This window comes from Pseudonaja textilis, chromosome 3 (genome assembly GCF_049901715.1).
Source record: "Pseudonaja textilis isolate UNSWEBS1 chromosome 3, rPseTex1.2, whole genome shotgun sequence".
NCBI lineage: Eukaryota > Metazoa > Chordata > Lepidosauria > Squamata > Elapidae > Pseudonaja > Pseudonaja textilis.
The window spans coordinates 80,213,247-80,234,998 of record NC_141992.1 but is presented as its reverse complement, the minus strand read 5'-3'; the positions used below and the strand labels follow the sequence as shown (position 1 = coordinate 80,234,998).

General features: G+C 37.0%; 1 protein-coding gene across 8 annotated transcripts in view; it reads left to right on the top strand.

The window, feature by feature from the left end:
* The window catches only part of PTBP2 (polypyrimidine tract binding protein 2), a 169,513-nt gene that overhangs the window by 99,120 nt on the left and 48,641 nt on the right, over positions 1–21,752 (top strand). For all 8 annotated transcript variants that reach the window (XM_087930184.1, XM_087930183.1, XM_087930182.1 and 5 more), the window contains 2 exons: positions 6,834–6,864; positions 17,411–17,486. In XM_087930184.1, the coding sequence (XP_087786310.1) occupies positions 6,834–6,864; positions 17,411–17,486 (107 nt within the window). The remainder of the gene's footprint in view (positions 1–6,833; positions 6,865–17,410; positions 17,487–21,752) is intronic.

The window sequence follows — 21,752 nt, the reverse complement described above, 5'->3', positions numbered from 1 at the left end:
GACTGTGTTTGTTGGAAGATTGTAAACTGTGATCACATGATCTCTAGACACTGCAACTGTCATAAATATAAGCTAGTTATTTGTTTATGAATCATTTATTTAATAAGTAAATATGAGCCAGTTGCCAAGCATTGAAATTTTGATCACATGATCTTAGGGATGCTGTGAAAAATGGTCATAAGTCACTTTTTTCACTGCAATTGTAACTTTGGTCACTAAACAAATGGTTGTAGGTTGAAGACTACTCATACAGGTGAAACTCAAAAAATTAGAATATCGTGCAAAAGTTCATTTATTTCAGTAATGCAACTTAAAAGGTGAAACTAATATATGAGATAGACTCATTACATGCAAAGCAAGATAGTTCAAGCCATGATTTGTCATAATTGTGATGATGATGGCTTACAGCTCATGAAAACCCCAAATCCACAATCTCCGAAAATTAGAATATTACATGCAATCAATAAAACAAGGATTGTACATAGAACAATATCGGACCTCTGAAAAGTATAAGCATACATATGTACTCAGTACTTGATTTGGGCCCCTTTTGCAGCAATTACTGCCTCAATGCGGTGTGGCATGGAAGCTATCAGCCTGTGGCACTGCTGAGGTCTTATGGAAGACCAGGATGCTTCAATAGCAGCCTTCAGCTCTTCTGCATTGTTCGGTCTCATGTTTCTCATCTTTCTCTTGGCAATGCCCCATAGAGTCTCTATGGGGTTCAGATCAGGCGAGTTTGCTGGCCAATCAAGCACAATAATCCCATGGTCATTGAACCAGGTTTTGGTGCTTTTGGCAGTGTGGGCAGGTGCCAAGTCCTGCTGGAAAATGAAGTCACCATCCCCATAAAGCTCGTCTGCGGAAGGAAGCATGAAGCGCTCCAAAATCTCCTGGTAGTCGGCTACATTGACCCTGGACTTAATGAAGCACAGTGGACTAACACCAGCAGATGACATGGCTCCCCAAATCAACACAGACTGTGGAAACTTCACACTGGACTTCAAGCATCTTGCAGTGTGGGCCTCTCCATTCTTCCTCCAGACTCTGGGTCCTTGGTTTCCAAATGAGATGCAAAAGTTGCTCTCATCAGAAAAGAGGACTTTGGACCACTGAGCAACAGATCACTTCTGTTTTTCTTTAGCCCAGGTAAGACGCTTCTGACGTTCGTTGTTCAGGAGCGGTTTGAAAAGAGGAATACGACATTTGAAGCTCATGTCCAGGATCCGTCTGTGTGAGGTGGCACTTGATGCACTGACTCCAGCCTCAGTCCACTCCTTGTGAAAGTCCCCAACACTTTTGAATGGCCTTTTCCTGACAATCCTCCCCAGGATGTGGTCATCCCTGATGCTTGTGCACCTTTCTCTTCCACACTTTTCCTTTCCATATAACTTTCTATTCATGTGCTTTGATACAGCACTTTGGGAACATCCAACTTCTTTTGCAATTACCTTTTGAGGCTTTCCCTCCTTATGGAGGGTGTCAATGATGGTTTTCTGCACAACTGTCGGGTCAGCAGTCTTTCCCATGATTATGATTCCTACTGAACCAGATTGAGAGACTATTTAAAGGCTCGGGAACCCTTTGCAGGTGTTATGGCTTAAGTAGCGGATTAGAGTGGGACACTTTGAGCCTAGAATATTGAACCTTTTCACAATATTCTAATTTTCTGAGATTGTGGATTTGGGGTTTTCATGAGCTGTAAGACAATCATCTCAATTATGACGCATCATGGCTTGCCCTATCTTGTTTTGCATGTAGTCTATCTCATATATTAGTTTCACCTTTTAAGTTGCATTACTGAAATAAATGAACTTTTGCATGATATTCTAATTTTTCGAGTTTCACCTGTATTTATCAGTGACTGGATTTTGATTTCTGATTTTCCATAAAGTTTCAAATCATCCATATAAACCAAATGTGAGGTTTTGTTAGCATTTTTGTAATATGATATCCAATATTTTCTTCAAATATTGTAGCAATGACAAATACTAAAGATGATACTAAGTCACCCTCAAAGATGTCTCTCCTAATGTACACAAGCCCACATATTTCATTTCCAACCAACAATTCTGTCTTCCACTACTTCATTATTTTTTCTATAAGCATTCTAATGGCTTTATTATTTGCAAACATTTGATAATTCATCTATGTGGTAATGAATCAAATGGTCTTTTTTATAATAAATCCAGACCACATGTAAATTCGTTTTCACCTTTTTGTAATTCTTCAAAACCATTTTACCAATTAGAAGTTGATCTTCTGTACCTCTGCTTTTCCTTTTATTTCCTTTTGTTTTATTGGAAGGATGTTATTTTCTTCTAAATAATCTTGAATATTGTCCACTACTAGGCCGGTGATTAAACATTGTAGGATAGCATATTTTTGTCGTATAGTTTACTAATGTCCCTTTTGCTGGGTATTTTTGAATTGGGTATGTTTTGCCAGAATTGCTGATGTCTCCTTTGTGCAATATTTCATTAATATATTTAGCTATAATTGGATCTAAGTTACTTAGATATTTGAGCCAAAAGCCATGCAATTGATAATTTCCAAGAGATGTCCAGTTCTTAATTTTTAATCATTTCTGTTGTAATTATTAGTTCTTTCAATTTTCTTTTACTAAATTCATCTTCAGATTCTTTTATCCATCCAGCCTTTTCGTTATAGTCTATTGGGGTTTACCATAGATCTTTCCATTGGATTGTTTCATTTTTGTTTGGTTTTCTATGTTCAGAATTTCTACTGCCATTTATTCTTAGAATTCCTCTCTGTTTGGATCTTACCGTCCCATAATAACTTGAGCTGCTCAGTTTTCAAAACCTTCTCAAGTTTGATGGTACCAGTAGTTTTTACTACATTTAAATCCAAACCTCTGGCAATTCAGTCATGACACTGCTTGTAATTTGTAAAATTTTGCTCCTGCTGCAGCCACTGATTAAAAGGTCAGTTATTTCATATGTTTTGCTACAAAGGTGACATTTGCCATTGTTTGTTGCATGTTGTATTTTCGCCATAATGCAGTTAGTTGATAAAGTTTGTTCTTGAGCCTCTAAAATAAAGCCTTCAGTTTCTTTCTTTAACAGTCTTGATTTTAACCCACTCCATATAGACTTTTGAATCTATTTTCTTCAAGTATTGCCCATGTATTGCCTTGTTCTTCCAATTAACAAATTGGTTTTCAATTGTTTCTTTTCTGTATTCAGTCTTCATCTTTGTTGTTTTCGAGAGCTTTCCTTGACTGACTTCCTTCAGTAAGGCTTTCTGGCTTTTCTTAATGTAGTCATTCAGGCCATACTTTTCTTTCTCCAGTTTGCTTCACTTGTAGGAATTCTATACTCCTCAACTCTTGCCAGATACATTTGATCAATGTCACTTTTGGGGTACAAGGTTTGTGCATTGTCATTTTCTTTTGGCTTCCAATCCAAGTTATCAAATTCCATCTGGGTTCAATCAGTTATTCTTGCTGTATATAGAATAACGGATTGCCCAGGTATAGATTGCTTCAATGATAATCCCACCATTCAGCTTTGATTTCATTTTTTTTTTCAAAATAATATGTTGTAAAAGAAAGCAAAAATAGTAGCAATAGTGATAGCCAATCTCAAAACATGTATAGCATCACTTGAACACCATCAATCAATTACAAAAAACAGTTTTATTTGGGACCTTCACACCATCACACAATATCTACCTATCCCAGGCCCTCGGAAAGGACTTAATAGGTGGATAAAAATGCCAAATCCAGTCTAAATATGCAACTGTGTGACTAACTACAATAGTTACAATGAGCTAAAGTGGTATGTTCTACTTTTGTTCAGTCCATTCTTGATAATGTTTTATATAGTTATTACCTATAAAGCTTAGTAGGCTTTGGATATCTGGGAGACAGCCTATTTCCAATAACAAGAATGGGCTCACTCTCAAGTTCTCTGCATTAAACGTTGTCATCTTGTGGGATCTAGGAAGCGGTTCTTTTCTGTTGTGGCTCCCACCTTCTGGAACAACATATCTCCCCCTCCCTCTCCCATGACAACTGAACTTTCCTAGAGTTCTGGAAAGTGTCGTCCCAGGCCAGGCTTGATTCTTGTGGTTTAGTTTTGTTCATTTTATGGTTCATCAAATTATTTTACTTTGGACTGGTGTGTCTGATTTTATGTTTTAGCTGTTTTCCCCTGTAGTACTGTATATTGCCTGAAATCCACCAGAGTTGGACAGCCAACACACACACACACACATCTCTCTCTATATATGTTTTCTTAAGTTTTCGCGCGTACTTACAGGTATAGTATTCAGCTTTGTTCGGGTATTTTCCCACGTCATTGTAGTTGTGCTTTTAAAGGTTAAACATTGCTACAACTTTAAAAGCACAACTACAATGACGTGGGAAAATACCCGAACAAAGCTGAATACCATATATATATAAATACCTGCAAAAACTTAAGAAAACATATCTATATCTATATATCCTCCTCTCTCTCTCTCTCTCTCTCTCTCTCTCTCTCTCTCTCTCTCCCCCTATCTATCTATCTATCTGTCTATCTATCTATCTATCTATGGTATTCAGCTTTGTTTGGGTATTTTCCCACGTCATTTCCCACGTCTTTAAAAGCACAACTATAATGACGTGGGAAAATACCCAAACAAAGCTGAATACCATACATGTAACTACCCGCAAAAACTTAAGAATATATATATATATGGATCTTTGGTTGTTCGGGTTTTCTCCCGCGTAAGATTCGAAGTATCTTCTCTGAGAAGCACAGAGCTGAAGACAGAAGCCTGAAGATGATGAATGAGACTTCATCGAAACGTTGCCTAGATCCTTCGAATCTTACGCGGGAGAAAACCCGAACAACCAAAGATCCACATACAAATACCCGTGAGAACCTCAGAAAATATATATATATATATATATGTGTGTGTGTGTGTGTGTGTGTGTGTGTGTGTGTGTGTGTGAAGTTTTCATGGGTACTTACATGTATGGCATTCCGCTTTGTTCGGGTATTTTCCCACGTCATTGTAGTTGTGCTTTTAAAATTGTAGCAACGTTTCAACAGAATCTCATCTGCCATCATCAGGCTTCTGTATTGTGTTCGTCTGACGAAGCCTGATGATGGCAGATGAGATTCCCGTCAAACGCTGCTACAACTTTAAAAGCACAACTACAATGACGTGGGAAAATACCCGAACAAAGCTGAATGACACACACACACACACACACACACACACACACACACATATATAAAATGTTTGTTAGACTTCTAGTGCATGCTGGTAAATAAATTTAGCAAATTGCCTTTATAACATGGTATTATGATTATTGCTTGACATGCTGTTGATAATCAGCTTGGTAACAATGACTTCATTGCTCAGATGCGTTTTCTAAGATAATTCAATGTAATTTTATAATCACTATGGGGTTTTGAGAAGTATCCAAGCATGATTGTGGCGATTTTCATAAAATGAAATCTTATTCAAAAACTGGTTCTTTGATAGCTATACTGTATGGCACTTATCAAAACCCCATCTTGGAGTCAAATATATCTCCCTTAAGTATATGATGAACAGTTCATCATATATGGCTCCCTTAAGCCATTTGACGAACCTCAGTTTAATTGTTTGCAAATTGATTATATAAATAATAATGTTCTCAAACCCACACCCCAGATTTTTAAAGGGATGTGTGATTTGTATTTAATTTCATATAAACTTAATTTAAGGGAACTCAAGATGTTAGGTTTTACAGTATAATTACAGTGTTTAAAATATATTAGTTTCAACCCCTTTCAACCCCTTTGCATATCATAATTCCATTTTATGTGTTGGTGGCATATGGGGTATTCTTTATTCTGATGCTATTCACTGTGCCATGAATCAAAACACTTTAAGCTGGAATTTTAATACAATAAGTATAAAAAATAACTTGGTCTGCTTAACTGCACTTCACTTCTTAATTAACTACAGGTAGGTTTATAAGGACACCTAACACAAACAATATGACTCTGGGCAGATATAATGGGCTGTGGGGAAGAACATTGGGAGTGAGAAGGACCAGCCACAGCCTAAATCAGGGGTAGGGAAACTTGGCTCTTTTATCACTTATGGACTTCAACTCCCAGAATTCCTGAGTGAGCCATAAAAGGTTCCCCATCCCTGCAGGAAAAATAGTGACTGACCATCACAACAGAATAACTAAAGAGGGATCAATTCAACTGGTCCCTAATACCTGGAAGAAAAGCCAAGTCTTAAATGCAAGCAGAGTTGGGGCAGGTCACACATCAACTGGAAGATTGTTCAGAGAACAAGAGCAATTACAAAAAAGGCTGTAGATACTTATTCATATTTAAAAGAAGGAACCTAGAGCATGCCTTCCCCATGTAAGCATGTGGGACAGGCAGATTTTCTTGGTAGAAGGCAGCCGCTCAAATTTTGTCAGTGTACCAATTTCATTTGTATGGAAACGCCTCTATATAACTAATCATATGTCCAATCTGCTGTGGAGGAAGGGGACCATCACAACAGATTTTGAGAAACTCTGTAGAAAGTTCTGGGGAAAGAGCAGAGAAGAAGAAATCTGTTTCTTATTCAACACATCATTTACCTTAATATGACAGTGCTGCTTTGAATTAGCAACATGGATGGCATATAAATTTAATGTGATAATATAAATATACTAATATGAAAATGAAAATATATTCTCAATTTTCCTTAGTTTTTAAATAAAAAGGAAGTTAAATAGCAAACTGAATACTTGATTTTATGAAAAATATTTGCCTTGGTAGAGAAAAATACATTTTCTCTTCTAAAATCTGATTTTTCTTTCTTTCCAGCATTGTTACTGATGTTGCAGTTGGTGTGAAGGTATGTAATCAATTTAAATTATAATGTTGAATAATGAAAGCATTGGTCTAAAAATATTTATTTTTAAATTTGTTTAATTTTATCTTGGTGACTGGTTGTTATTCTTTTATCTAGAAGCTTCAAGCAACCTAGAAGTTGGTAGAAAACCCCCAAATTATTTATCAGAAACTAAATGTAATTGCAATCAACTATAAAATGAATTAAAACATTGAATAGCTTTCAGGAAATGAGATAATTGATAGGGAATTTTCACACTTCTAATCTAGGGCTTTAATAGTACTGGGGAAAAAAGAATCCCAATTTAAGGAATATTAGCAATATTATCAAGGCCTTCTGTTTTTATTATTCTTAGAGGCCTTGTCTAGACATAGCCTTTGCAATTTTTATATCTCAAGTAATGGAATGGTACTATAAATATGTATACTCCTTCGCTTGCACAATTTTTCTTGTCCTGTGCTTTTAATACTTTACAGTTCAGACATCTGTTGGTTTACACATTGCATTAAATCAAAATTTGTCATTTTTGGTTTTGATGTGGACTGTATATGTATGTTTTGTAAATCATTATTTATACCTGAAAGTGTGTGGACACATGCCCCAAATAATCTTATTCACTAAACAGCTTCGCATACTATTTTTTGGACTTAATTTTGGTTTGCTTTTCCTTTTTCCTTGTCTTGATTGGTTAATTTAACTTTGGACTTTGTATCCTCTGCAAACTGTTGGTAGATTTTTCTTTCAAAATTTCACTCTGAGTAAGTTAGGATCAAATCCAAGAAACTGTATGACAAGCATGCATATTCTCCATTTTTGAAGACACTTGTTCCTTAAATCAGAGTTTGAAAGAGAAGCCAAATTGTAAAGATTTTTGCTAATAATACTATAATATTAATATTAGGAAGGGTTCTTTGGTATCTAAATAAATGGAGTATAATGTAACAACATACTGTTGGAAGAAATATCCTTTTGGGTTCAGTTCCAAGTGGGGAGAAAGACACTGGAAACATGGAGGCTGTTTGGAAAGATGGTTTAATGGTGGACTGGACCACATGGCTTGGAGGTCCAAAGTGAAAAGGACGATCACATGCTTCAAGATGTTGGGTGAAGGAAAAAAAGGGGGCAAGATGCTGAGCGACCCTTAGTTATATACCCTCTGTTGGACCCCACCTTAGTGTTTCCTGTTCCTATGTAAGAAATGTATCCCATTGGCTGTCAATGGGGATCTTAGCTAACTTTGTAGGCTTTGTCTGGAACACATGGCTCTACCTGAGTGCTGGCTGATGCAATCTTCCCAGGCCAGGTGGTGAGATGGGTAGAGGCCTTTGTTATGTAGAATACTCTGGCCCAGGCCTTAATGACGCGCCCATTAACAAAGGTGGGGGGTGAGCTTCTGCCTTTCTTGAGTTTCTACTTCCCTTTTAAGGGAAATATTCTGCCTTGTGTATGCAACTACTTTTACAATACAGATAATAGAAACATGCTGGACAATTTTCCCTCCCTCCAGACAGAAGTCCATGACGTTCAGAACTTGGTGGGTCAGCCACTCTCAAATACAGTCCTTACATGAGTACATTAGACTGATTACAATAAAAATGATGTAAGAAAGAAAACATTACAATGAATTTCACATTACAATGAATTTCTACCCTCCCCCATAATCTTTCTAACTGTCTTCTGGGGATTGAAAATAGTCTTTTGGTCTTTTACTGATCCATCTCAGGGTCTTTTCCTTCATGTCTCTGAGTGGCATAGGCTTGGCTTAGTGGTAAGGGTGGTCAGGCTTGGGAAGGTCTGCCCCACTCTGGTTTCAATGGAGGCTGGATCCAAACCCAATTACTGGCTCCAATGAATGGAATGTCTCTAGGGGGCAGCATCTTGTTTCCACATATGGAAGGGCTGAAAGACAAAGAACAAGGGTCCCCTCCCCCCTTTGCTGGTAATTCTACCAGGAAAGGCATTGTAAAAGGATTAGAGATTTGGGTGGGAGGGTAGATAGCTTGCAGGCATAGTTTGAGGAGGAAAAAACAACATGTCAGTATGGCAGGTACTAAACAGATACATCAATTCAACAAAATGGAGACACAACAGATGAGAAAGGAAAAAACTGGATTCACATGCTTCAAGAAAAAGATGATCAGGTAAGATCATTTAAACACATAGTAAATGCAAGGATGAAACTTTTCTTGTAAATGAACTTAAAATATTCACTAATAACCTTGGATTTTTCTTAAAAGCACAGAGAGGAAAGAAAATTGAACTCTGTTCTTCATCCAGTCTAGTTGGCCAGACCAAACTAGGCAAATACGTTTTCAATGCTTCCAATTCTTTCGTAACAATTTAAAATTCACATCTGAATTTTAAGGGATCAGAGACACTTAACAGTTGCAATTACCTCAACGACGCACAAAGTCTTAGACACACACACACACACACACACACACACACAAACACAAAAGCAAGGACAAAGAGAGGAAAACAAAACTCTGATGTTTACTTACACACTGATCATTCCCACAATAAATCTCTCAGTTAAATTGGGGAAGGCACAAATCTTAAGGAACAAACCACGTGGAGACAAAGAAAGAAACAAACCCCCCCATGTGATCCTGTTTATATATTGCCCTTTTCTTTCTTTTTTCTTTTTAAGTACCTTTATTTAGCCGAATTTGTCTTCCTCTGTCATCTCTCAGGAAAGCCCATTTTTAACATATCCTTTTAGCCTTTTTTTTTTTCATACCAACTAGGACTGGTATCTGCCGTTCATCCCAAGTCTCCAATAACTCTCCCAGGGGGTTTTCCATTCAGGACCCTCGAACTACAGCTTCCCATGTTTCCCCTTCAGGTGTGGGGTTTCACACTTTGGCTTAGTTGGGTCAGTCGGCTATCAGTTTGCAGACAAAAAGGTGTCTGGGGGAGACTTTGGTTCCCTTTACAAAGTATGTGCACTCCCCTCAGAAGGAATTCTCAGGCCACGGTTTTTGGACTGGGGAAAAAATAGTCTGTGAGGACTTGGTATCCCCAAAAAAGACAGTCTGGGAGAACTTTCTGCTCCCCGCAGACAAGTACTGGCACTCCTATTCTGGCTCAGGTTCTCGGATTTGGAAGAGCTCAAATCCGGGAGGACTTGCTGCTCTTCTGCAGGCAAGTACTGGCGCTCCTATTACTTCACAACTTCCTAACTGCCTAAATTCACAATTACCTAAAATCATGGGATTTGCTTTTGGGATACACTGGACAAAAAAAAAAAAAAATTCTTCTCTCCCTTCAATCATAATCCGCTTGGCTTTTCCCTCTTATATACAGAAGGTCCCACCCTTGCTTTTTCTGTCCTGTTGGTCATGGCTCTGTGGAGTGCGGCTAGAGGTCAAACAGACAAATGAGATCCAGCTGCTCTCCAAGGGTGAAGACACTCACTCACTCACTCACTCACTCACTCACTCACTCTTCCTCCTTTCCTAACAAAAGGTCCTGTGCTCTGGGACCCCCCCCCCCCATGCTCTCCAGACTCTTCCCAGGCCAGGTGGTGAGTTGGGTAGAGGCCTTTGTTATGTAGAATACTCTGGCCCAGGCCTTAATGACCTGCCCATTAACAAAGGTGGTGGGGTGAGCTTCTGCCTCTTGAGTTTCTACTTTTATGGGAAATATTCTGCCTTTTTAATATTTCCAAGGATATTTCATTTGTCTAGGAGAGGGGTAGTTGCAAATTTCCTACAATACAATAGGAAAGAGAATTCGTAACTGTTGAATACCTTCTAATGAGACATAAATTGTTGGATTAGGTTCATATTGCATAAAAAATCACAAATAAGTAAGTCACATTTTTATTTTATATGATATATGCACATACCTGTGTAAGTAGGGGCATTCTTGGAGCATAAAGTATAATTAGAATGAAGGTAATAACTTTTGTAATCTTATTTACCTTGAATTAAGGGATTACAGGGTCATAAAAAGAGAGTTTTTTAAAAAAAAATTGGACTAATTTTGATTAAAAAATATTATCCTTAAACAATGTATCTCAAAAATTAGAGCTTAGGCTGTAATAAGTAAAATTAAGGCTTTCTATATTGTATGAAAAAAGTGGCCTTCACACATTGCTTTCTTTTTCAATTACATTACATGCATATCCATTTCTGTTCTCCCCTTTAAGCCAACTTTGTTTCAGTAGAGACAGATGAGAAACGGTTGTTATCTTAGAGAAATTGTAATCTTAGTCTACATATAACATAACCCTAATTTAAATAAAAGTTTGATTTCCACAGAATACTGAGCCAAAATGCTTCATCGTTTTCTGAAACAAATCATATTGGTGTGATTTACCTATAAAGGTAAACCATATTACATTATGAGTTCCTGAGAAAAAAAGAAAGCACATTATGCTAATATTTGTTGCAGACTAAAGTTTTACATGAGGTGCTAGATTTTTGAAATGAAAATTTTGGTTTTCTGAGGGATTATTTCATATTCAGAAGTCTTGAACTGGAAATAGAAACATTCATTGGGAAATCTCTATATAAGAGAATGTTCGTAGCTCGGGGTTGAACTGGGGGGAATATCATCAGTACTCCAGTATTGCCTAGTTTGATAATGAAACATCTGTAAGACAACAACCAAACTCAGAGAACACCAAGGACCCCTACAAATCTATATATCTAAATAATTCCGTAGAACTTATTGGACACTTGTTCAGACAGTTGTGAGTAGATAGTTTATTTTGTCAACATCATCACTAATATCCATATACTGGTAGTGAAAGATAGCCAATTTACTCCATAAGCAACAGAGTAATTACAAAATTAACAGTAACTGTTAATTGTAAATCATTTAACATACATACAGAGTAATAATACTAAAAGAAAGCAAAACATTTTGGCTCCTTTGAAACTAATAAAGAAGTGAATTAATTAAATAATTCTAAATTATTAATAAGCAATCAAACTAAAAACAAGGTTTTGGGGGCCATGTATCTGGTATGGGTGGCTGTAGCACCTTTTTTCAAGGAAAATCATTTAGTTTAATCACCTTTATGAACTCTTTTAAGCAGAACCATTGGAAGAGTTTTCTGTGCTCCGAATGAGTTAAATAAATGTGTAAAACATATTTTACAGTAATCTATGAAGTTTTCAGAGAATTGTGGCAGTAGTTCTTTAAGGATATAAATAAACAGGTGTTTGTAAAAAGGAACCAGTGTCATAATGGTAGATGCAATGAGGCAGTGAAAGCCTCAGTCCTTTTTATATGTATGTGATGTATTGAAGCACAGAAACAGGGTTTCAAAAATACTTTGACTTTCTTGACACCCTGGTCTCATCCCCAAGACTGATGGGAATATGGTAAATATAATCATCTAGCATAAATGATCTCTTAATCTTTTTGGCTCTTTTTGGAATGAGGCAAACTCCTGGAACTGACTATATATCTGATGTGACAAAGCCCGATAATAGGGGATGGTTGGATTGGTGTTGGTTACAGGCTTGCTATTGTCATATTTAGCCTAGAATTGTTACCAATCTCTTGCCCCTCTTTTCCCATAATAAATTATCCAAGTTCTACCTTACAAGTGCTTATTCCTTATTTATAGTGTATGAATGGTAGTTGATTATATGCTTTATATCATTCTCCAATGTTAAGTATTGTACAAATATGCAGAGATTCCATGTAATCATTGCTATGGATGAGCCAGACACCTTTTAAAATCAATATTTGACTTTTATATTGATCTCAAGTTTACTTTCTATTCAAATTAGTTGAAAACTGGAAAACACAAACTGCTTAATTTTAATATTTTTGTGGCATTGGAAAGAGTGGCAAGGAAAAAGGCTACAGTGAGGAAGTGTACACTAAAGGAGAATCAGTGACTCAACTATATTGGAAGAAGATTATTTAAATGGTTTCCAAAAATCTTGGAAAGTTGTACTACAAAATTTTTTACACTGTTCTTAAAAGGCATTTTAAGAGGCGGTTGTAAATGTCAATATAACCTTGGAATTGAGGCTAACAAAAATAGTTTTACAGTTTTCTGTAAACCTAAGTGAAGGTTATCAAATATTCCTATCTTAAATTGTGGGTAAACCTTCAGGATTTATTAAAAATAGTTTCAGTTGTTGCATTCACATGAGGAAATATGCTCATGTATGGAGCCTATATGGAAACTGTTACATCTCTGATCCTACTACTATTTCTGATTCTTATTCTATGCTTTGCAGAATTAATTACCCTGGAAAGGAGTGTGCATATTTAACAAAAATAATTCAGTCAAGATAAAACAATTTTGCTACTGCCTAATAATGGTGTATCAGGTCAGGGAAACTATATGAATCACTTTTTCAACAACTTGGTGTCTCCTGTTAAATTAAGTAGCTGTAGCTTGTGGGGAAGGATGCTTTTGGATATGTCTTTATTGCATGATGTGCAAATGAAACCAATAAGTTGCTATGCCTGTTTAGCTAAGGTGTTGTTTATTTTTATGAACATGTTAAAAACAATGCAATAAAGTAGGTGGAAATATGAGTAGTGCAGAATATGGCAGTTAAATGGGAATGAATACTAACATTATCCCAGCACTATCAATTAAGAATAATACAGGTAGTCCTCAACTTACGGTCACAATTTCAATCGCTAAGCATGGTCATTAAGCAAGTCTCATGTGACTGGATCCATTTTACTTCAGTTAAGTGAATCACACAAATCCAGCTCCCCCAATTGTCTTTGCTTGTCAAAAGTTGACTGGGTAGGTCACAAATCATGATCACATAAGACATTGCAACCAGCACAAATCGCTAAATACCCAAATTGCAATCAGGTGACCATGGAATTGATGTGATAATCATAATTGAAGGAATGGGTTATAAATCACTTTTTCTAAGGCCATAGTTATAAGCTGAGGACTACCTATAAAGGAAGAGCTCTTTTATTTCAGTATTTAGCATTACATATTGGCCAACAGATTCTTTTGGAAGCTCATAAGCATGAACAAGAAAATGATAACCATGTAACTTTACAGCTATGATTCATTATACAGCTATTAATTTAACTATTAATAATCCTAATCTTATCCTTTTTTGTTTCTTGATGTTTTCAGTGTTTTATTTTTAATGTTGCAAACAGTTTGTAAATGTCCCAGAATTACTGAGAGTCAGGCAGTATATAAATTTAAATAATATTAATAATAAAAATCCTCCAGTGTCTTGATAGTTATCACCATGTTTTATGGCATCAACTTCTGTAGTTTAATGGTGCATTTGGTAAAGAAATACTTCTTTTATCTGTTTCCACCTATATTTTGTTTTAAGTGGTTGTTTCTTGAAGAGAGGAAGTTCTTTATTCATATTGTTTATACAAATGCATGATGTTATATCACAGTATGATGTCTTCCTTCTTTACTTTAGCTCCCAGATCAAAACACTAAAATGCTGTAGTCATTTCTGGAAGGGAAAGCTGTTCTAACTTCCTAATCAGTTTGTATAACCAGTGCTTCATCTGGTCTTAGTTTGCTTTTGAAGACTTATTTATTTATTTTTCTGTATCCTGCCTTTATTATTTTTGCAAATAACTCAAGGCAGTGAACATATCCAACACACCCTTCTCTTTCTCTTCCTATTTTCCCCACAGTAAAAGCCCTGTGAGGTGGGTTGGACCAAGAGGGCAATGACTGGCCCTTAGTTACTCAGCCGGTTTTTATGGCCAAGGCAGGACATGAATTCACAGCTCCTATTTTTTATCTGGTTCCTTAACTATTAGACTTTTTTCTTGATTTTTGCAGCTTTAAATTGGAAATATGGAACCTATGGGTTAAATTTAATCTCATTTCTGGACCCATTCAAAATCTCTGCAAAATGATAGTTTTTAAAACTTCCCCCATTTTCCTTTGCCATGAAAATCAAAGGAAGATGAAGATACAGTGGTGCTTAAAAGTTTTTGAAACCTTTTAAATTTTCAATATTTTGCATAAATATTATCTAAAATGTGAGCAGTTTTCCATACAAAGCCTAAAATTAGATAAAAAGAACCCAATTAAAAATTGAATCAAAAATATACTTGTTCATTTACTTATTGAAGAAAATGATCCAAAACCACATATTTGCGTAGTGCAAACATATGTGAAACTCTGTAATTACTTAATTTTTTTCTGAAGGAGATGTTAAAGTCATGTGTTTCAATCAATGGGATGATAATTGAATATGAGTACTGTATGAGTATACTGTTCCATAATGGTACAGCACTCTGAGCAGTTTACAAATGCCAGCGTATTGCCCCCATCCATTTGTGTCTTCATTTTACCAACCTTGGAAGGATGGGTCAACTTTGAGCTGGTCAGGATCTAACTCCTATGTGGCATGGTTCAAATAGAGGAAATGTCTATGGACTATGAAAAATAGTTATTAATGTTCACCAGTTTAGAAAAGGTTACAAAACTCAAAGAGTTTGAACTCCATCAGTATCCAAATGGAACATTGCTACCCATCTATAGTTTATGTAAGTCCACTTGGATAAGCCTAAAAGCTATTGGAAGAATGTTCTATGGATGGATGAAACCAAAATAAAACTCTTGGACTTGAATGAATGAAAAGCTTGGCAAAAGGCAAGCACTGCATTCTAGCAGTAAAACTTTATCCCAGTGGTCCCCAACCTTTTTTGTACCAGGGACCAGTTTCATGCAGAAACACTTTTTCAAGGACCGGGTCGGGGGGGACACTTTTTCAAGGAGGGGGGGAGGGGGAGGAGTCCGAGTTTGGTGGTTTGCTTGCAGACGTTTCATTACCTGACTAGATAACATCTGATGTTGTTACCTAGTCGGGTAATAAAACGTCTGCCAGCAAACCACCAAGTTCAGGGAGCGCCAATGCCTCCTCATTGCAACCCTGAGCGACAGATATTCTCTTCTATTGGGACATTTAAAACGGAGGGTTTCAGCTGCAGATTCAGGAACTGTGCCGGGCTGAGGAGCACCTTCAAAACTGAGCTCTGGGTGGCGGCGGCCCGCGGCTGTCTCCGCAGCTCAGGACAAGTCCCTGCAGGATGGCTGAGAAGCCTCGCCTCTCAGCCCTCCCTCCCTCAGCCTCATCCCTCAGGTGTCTCCCTCCCTCCCTCCCTCTGTCTTATCCCTCAGGTGTCTGCCTCATTCCTCTCACAGTCACTCTCTCGCTCCTCCACCAGCCCAGGAAGAAAGTGCTTCACAGAAGCCGGCAGGGTGGCTTTTCCTGTCAGCGCAGCTCCTCCAAATCGCCCGTTCACCCCCTCCCCACCGCCCGCGGTTCAATCCAGTGCTCCGTTCTGCCTGCCTGCCTGCCTTCATTTCTGGTTGTTTCGGAGCAGCTTCGGCTGAGTAAAAGAGGCAAATAGTTATTATTCTCAGCCAAAGCTACTCCAAAACAACCAGAAACGAAGTCAGGCAGGCAGAACGGAGCACTGGATTGAACCGTGGGCAGCGGGATGGGGGTGAACGGGTGCTTCGGAGGAGCTGCACTGACAGGAAAAGCCACCCTGCCGGCTTCTTTGAAGCAGTTTCTTCCTGGGCTGGTGGAGGAGCGAGAGAGTGACTGAGAGAGGAACGAGGCGGGAGGAAACCGGAGCCGGAGAGCAGGACGGGCTTTGGTTGCTTCCTCCCTCCCCTTCTTTCATTTGTGTCCTTGATCCCTGATCCCAGCAGCATTCACCGAAGGCAAAGAAAGCCGCCATTTTTATTTTATTTTTATTTTCTTTGCGGCCCGGTACCAAATGATCCACGGACCGGTACTGGTCCGCGGCCCGGTGGTTGGGGACCCCTGCTTTATCCCATCTGTGAAACATGGTGGCATTGTCCTGCTTTGGGCCTTCTTTGCTGTCTTTGGACCAGGACAGCTTGCCCTCATTGATAGAGCTATAAATTCTGAATTGTATCAGCAAGTTCTACAGGAAAGTGTCAGGGTGTCTGTCTGTGAATTGATGTTCAAGAGAAACTGAGTCATTCAAGACAACTAAAAGCACATGTCATACAACCAAAGAATGGTTAAAGCAGAAGATAGTCATTTTCACCATTTTCCTCAATAAATCAGTGAATAAGTATGTTCTTGACTCATTGGTTTAATTTGGTTCTCTGTCTAATTTTAGGATCAGTGTGATGAACAGATCACCTTTTAGGACATATTTATGCAGAAATATTGAAAAACATTGAAATACTGAAAATTCAAAAGGGTTTGCAAACTTAAAAACACCATATATCTACAACTTAAAGGGCTTTCACTACTTTAGGAAATACCGCTCTGATAATTTAGTTGCTTCTCATTTTTCAAATGGGATGTTTGTAATTTAGATCTCTCACCTGATATTTTCATGGGGATTTGGATAAGTAACTTTTGTTTTAGTCTCACCTGAAGAGATTATTGTAACTGAATAAAAATAGATGTAAATAAGATATTTTAAAAGGATACCAGAAAGTTTAGTGAAAATAATTAATAACTCTCTAAATAGTTTCCTTGCTTTAGATTTTCACTTAATGTCATTTTGACATTATTAATAGCAATTTTCTATTTTTTGATGGCAAACTTATTGTTTCTTTCTTTCTTAGAGAGGATCTGACGAACTTCTTTCAGGCAGTGTACTCAATAGCCCGAACTCTAATATGAGCAGCATAGTAGTTACTGGTAAGTGATGCATTTTAAAGGATCATTTTTATTTGAATATCAAAATATATCCATCTTGCAGAATAGATTAAAATATATGGCAGAAAGAATGTTCATGATGCCTTTTGAATAATGACGCATTAAACTTTAAAAACAAAACAAAGCCAGCAATAAATGCCTGAACTAAACTCACATGATGTGCGTGTTTGTGTATATATGTGTATAAATAAATAAATTGGACAAATCTTTCATTCTGCATGTTTTATGGCAGGATAACAAATGGAAAAAAGTGACTTATGACTGTTTTTCACACTTAAGATCATTACAGCATTCCCATGGTCATGTGATCAAAAGTCAGATGCTTGGTATAACTGACTCATATTTAAAACAGTTGCCATGTCCCAGTGTCATGTGATCACCTTTTAAAACACTCTGACAAGCAAGGTCAGTGGGGAAGCCAGATTCATTTAACAGTCCTTTTACAAATTTAATAACTGCAGTGATTCACTTAACAACTGTCAAGAACTGTCGTAAAATGGGATAAATTTCACGTAATTGTTTCACTTAGAAATTTTGGGCTCGGTTGTAGTTGTAGGTCAAGAATTACCTGTATTGCAGAAAATTAATATTGAAATTTACCTATTTTCCTTCACCCTCTCCAAACCTGTTAGTCTTCTATCCTTTTTACTGCAATATTTCTGTTCTATTTTTTCTGCCACATCCAAGGATATACTAAATGTGCGATTAAAAAAAAGCCTTATACTATGCCCTTGAATAATTATGTAAGTTTTGCAAATAATGTTAAAAGGACAAATGCCCAGCCTTTTCAAATACTCAAATAATCTCTTGCTTGATCATCTAGCAACTATATAATTAATGTGTTGAAATCTTAGTGTTTTCCTTAATTATGCATTAATTTCCTTAATTATACATTAAGGTATCTTTTCATTTTATTTAGTGCTTCTATTTATCCTATATTTGACAGGTAGTATTAGAATTTCTTTTAGTTTTTAACTAAAAACTAAACTTTTAACTTTAGTTTTTAAGTTATCCTTGGACTTTTTACCAGGAAAGTAATGTACAAATGAACTGAAACTACCGGTAGAATATAATAAAATAAGGAAAGAAGGTATTCTGGGATGGCATACTTATAAATAAGTAGATAATCTGATTGGTCAGTGATCTGCACAGGGATACTTGTTTCATTCTGGTTGTATATGTTGGGATTATGTGGTTTTTCTTCTTCTTCTTTGTGCTTTCAAGTCAGGCATGACTCCTGGAGACTGCCTAAACAAGGCCCTGTAATTTTCCTGTCAAGATTTCAAAAGTGGTTTGCATTGCCTGCTTCCTAAGACTGAGAGTGTGTGACTAGCCTGAGGTCACCCAGTTGGCGTCATGCCTAAGGCAGAACGAGAACTCATGGTTTCTCACCTGGTTAAGCCCTACACCAAACTGCCTCTCTAATATGCTAGCATTAGATGCCGTTAAAGTTGTATATTAATAGGACGTATTTTAGATTTTGAGATATTTCAGGAATGTACACAAAATACTCTATAAAATAGAAGTTGAGTTCTTTTTGATATTTACTTGCAGTTTCTGTCATCCACCTAATATTAAATTACATGATTTTGTTCTCCCCTATTTTTCCTGAATGTTTTTCTCTCTCCATTCTGAGTCAGATATACTGTATATCTTTCTTACCTGCTCTTGGAAATTTGCATTAAGCTCCCTAGTTTTCCCAAGATCTCCTCTGGCTTTTGCCAAGTCTCAGCTTGAGGAACCATAGTGTATCTTCAGTTAGTAGCCAGTGGGATGACCAGATTAACTATAGTATGAGTTGGATTTAGGCAAAAGAATATACAGTCACAGATCACGAATGGCAGTGTCATTAGGATGTTGGTGAAGAATGCAGTTTTACCTAATGCCCCAGAAATTTGGTCACAATATTTTAAAAATTGCAGCTCATCTCCCTGACTGCAGGCAACAGTGCATATTGGCATAGGTAGTAAAGGCACAGGCAATCTATGTTGTCTACCTGCCAGTTTCCATGTTGTAGCTATATCATTAAAAATAATGTCTAATCTGAAAGTATTAAATTTCATTTCAAAATCAAATCCATATATTTTATTTAACAAATTTAGAGGCTATCCATCTCCCTCTCAGTGCAACTGTGGGCAGTATATATGTGATTGCAAGCTCCCAGAACTTAGTTATTTTAGACCATTGAAACAGATATTTAATGAACTGTTATTCTGTTTGCATCTCTACTAACACAATGATTTACTTATTCCTTTTCTTTATGAATTTTTTAAAAGGTATTCTTATATTCTCAATTATTGGAAAAATAATTGAAATTGCATCTTTTTCAAAGGTGTCTTTGGAATTGAGGAAACCCACAAAATGTACAATTGTACTCATACAATGTATGAGTTTTTAAAAATATTTCCTGGATATGTACACATGCAAAATGTAAAGGATCTTGGGAATTACATTCATTTTTAGAGCATATATCCTGTCTCAAAGGATACATTTTAATATCATCAATTAGCGTCCCGATAAATCGCATAATGCACCTCACACCCATTCAGTAATTTTTATTTATTTATTTATTATTACTTAAAAATAGTGCTTGAAATAAGAATACTTAACAATGGAGGAATTCGATACATATATAAAAATGATAATTATTTTATTTTATTCAGGAAAATGTAATTGTGTGATTCTTTTTTTATTTTTTATTTTAAAAAAGAAAAAAAATCATAAAAAATTCATAAAATTGCAACAAATCAAATTATTTCTATAAAATAATCTTACTGATTTTGCTGTTGGTTCATTCTTTATAATAATATGTTCTCATAATAGCAGAGAATAAAAATCATTTTCTGTTCATTCTTATTTGGTATTTTCATTAGAACTTGTCTTCATGCAGTCAAGCCACTGGACATATTCCAAAATGTATGATTAAACAGGAACATCTTTGAAAGCTAGGTATCTTCAAGACCAGGTTGAAATATTTAGCTTTCTCCCTAAACTTGTAAGAGAAATGGGAAGGAAAGTATCACCTCAGTCCCAATAAAATCAATTTCTTCTTAAGACAAGTTTTATCAGTTATCACTAATAGATTATAACTGAATCTAGGGCATGGGTGTCAAACTTGATTGCATCATGTGATGCATCATGATGTTTTTTGCCTTTGCAGAACAGGTGGGTGTGGCCTGCACATGACATATCCGGCCCACGGGCCACCAGTTGGACAGGCCTGATCTAGGGCATTGATTCTGAGGTTCTTAACTTGATCCCTGTTTGATCCTTTTTGTTTATGAAATTTATGCATCACCCATCTCACTATTGAGTGATTGTGGGCAGCTATTACCACCATAAAAACAGTAACATAAAAACATTAAAATGTGAGAAACATTAAAATTTACAGAAACTAGGTAAAACTAGGAACCAGTACATGAGCAGGATCAAAGTGGGATATTTTTTCTTAGTTCACTAGCCATGTTTGGAGTGGGCAGCCCCCATCAGGATCCCAAGCTGATCAGTGAAGCCAGGTTTTGAGGCCCTTTCAGAAGCCCAAAAGGGTGGGGACAGATCTCGCCTCCAATGGCATGATGTTCCAAAGGGCAGAAGGCACAGACAAAAAGGGCAGCCAAAGTTTCTTCACCGGATCTGCAGCATGACCCTTCTCTAGAGTGAGTGAGGTGGGCCAATCTCATTGGGTTGAGAGTTTCCTCAGGTAGCCTGATCCTATTTCATGAAGGTCTTTTAAAGGTGATAACCAACATCTTGAATTGAACCTGGAAACAAACTAGCTGCCAATGCACTAATGTTAGATGGCCATCCCAGGTGCCTTTAGAACTGTCTGTACAGTTGCCTTCTGTGCTAGCCATAAATTCCAAGTACTGTTTTCTTAAAGAGTAACACTGCGTTGAGTACATTGCAGTAGTCCAAATCCAACATGATCAGGGCATGAGTGCAGGGCCTCACAATCCAGGATATTGTGCAACTGGAGCACAAGTTCTAGTTAGGAAAACTCCGAAGTTGCACACAGGGTCTATCTGGGCCAGTATCCCATCAAGACTAAATATGTTAAACACCCAGATTTTTGAGGCTTCACACACTCAATCATACTAGAGTTCAGTTGAAGCTGATAATCCCCCATCCAGGTCTCCACAGCCTCCAGGCACCATGACAGCAAGACTTGGATCATCAGGGTTGGAAATGCAAAGTTGAATATCATCAGTATGCTGTCTTCCTGCATTAAGACTAGTCAGATTTTGTATA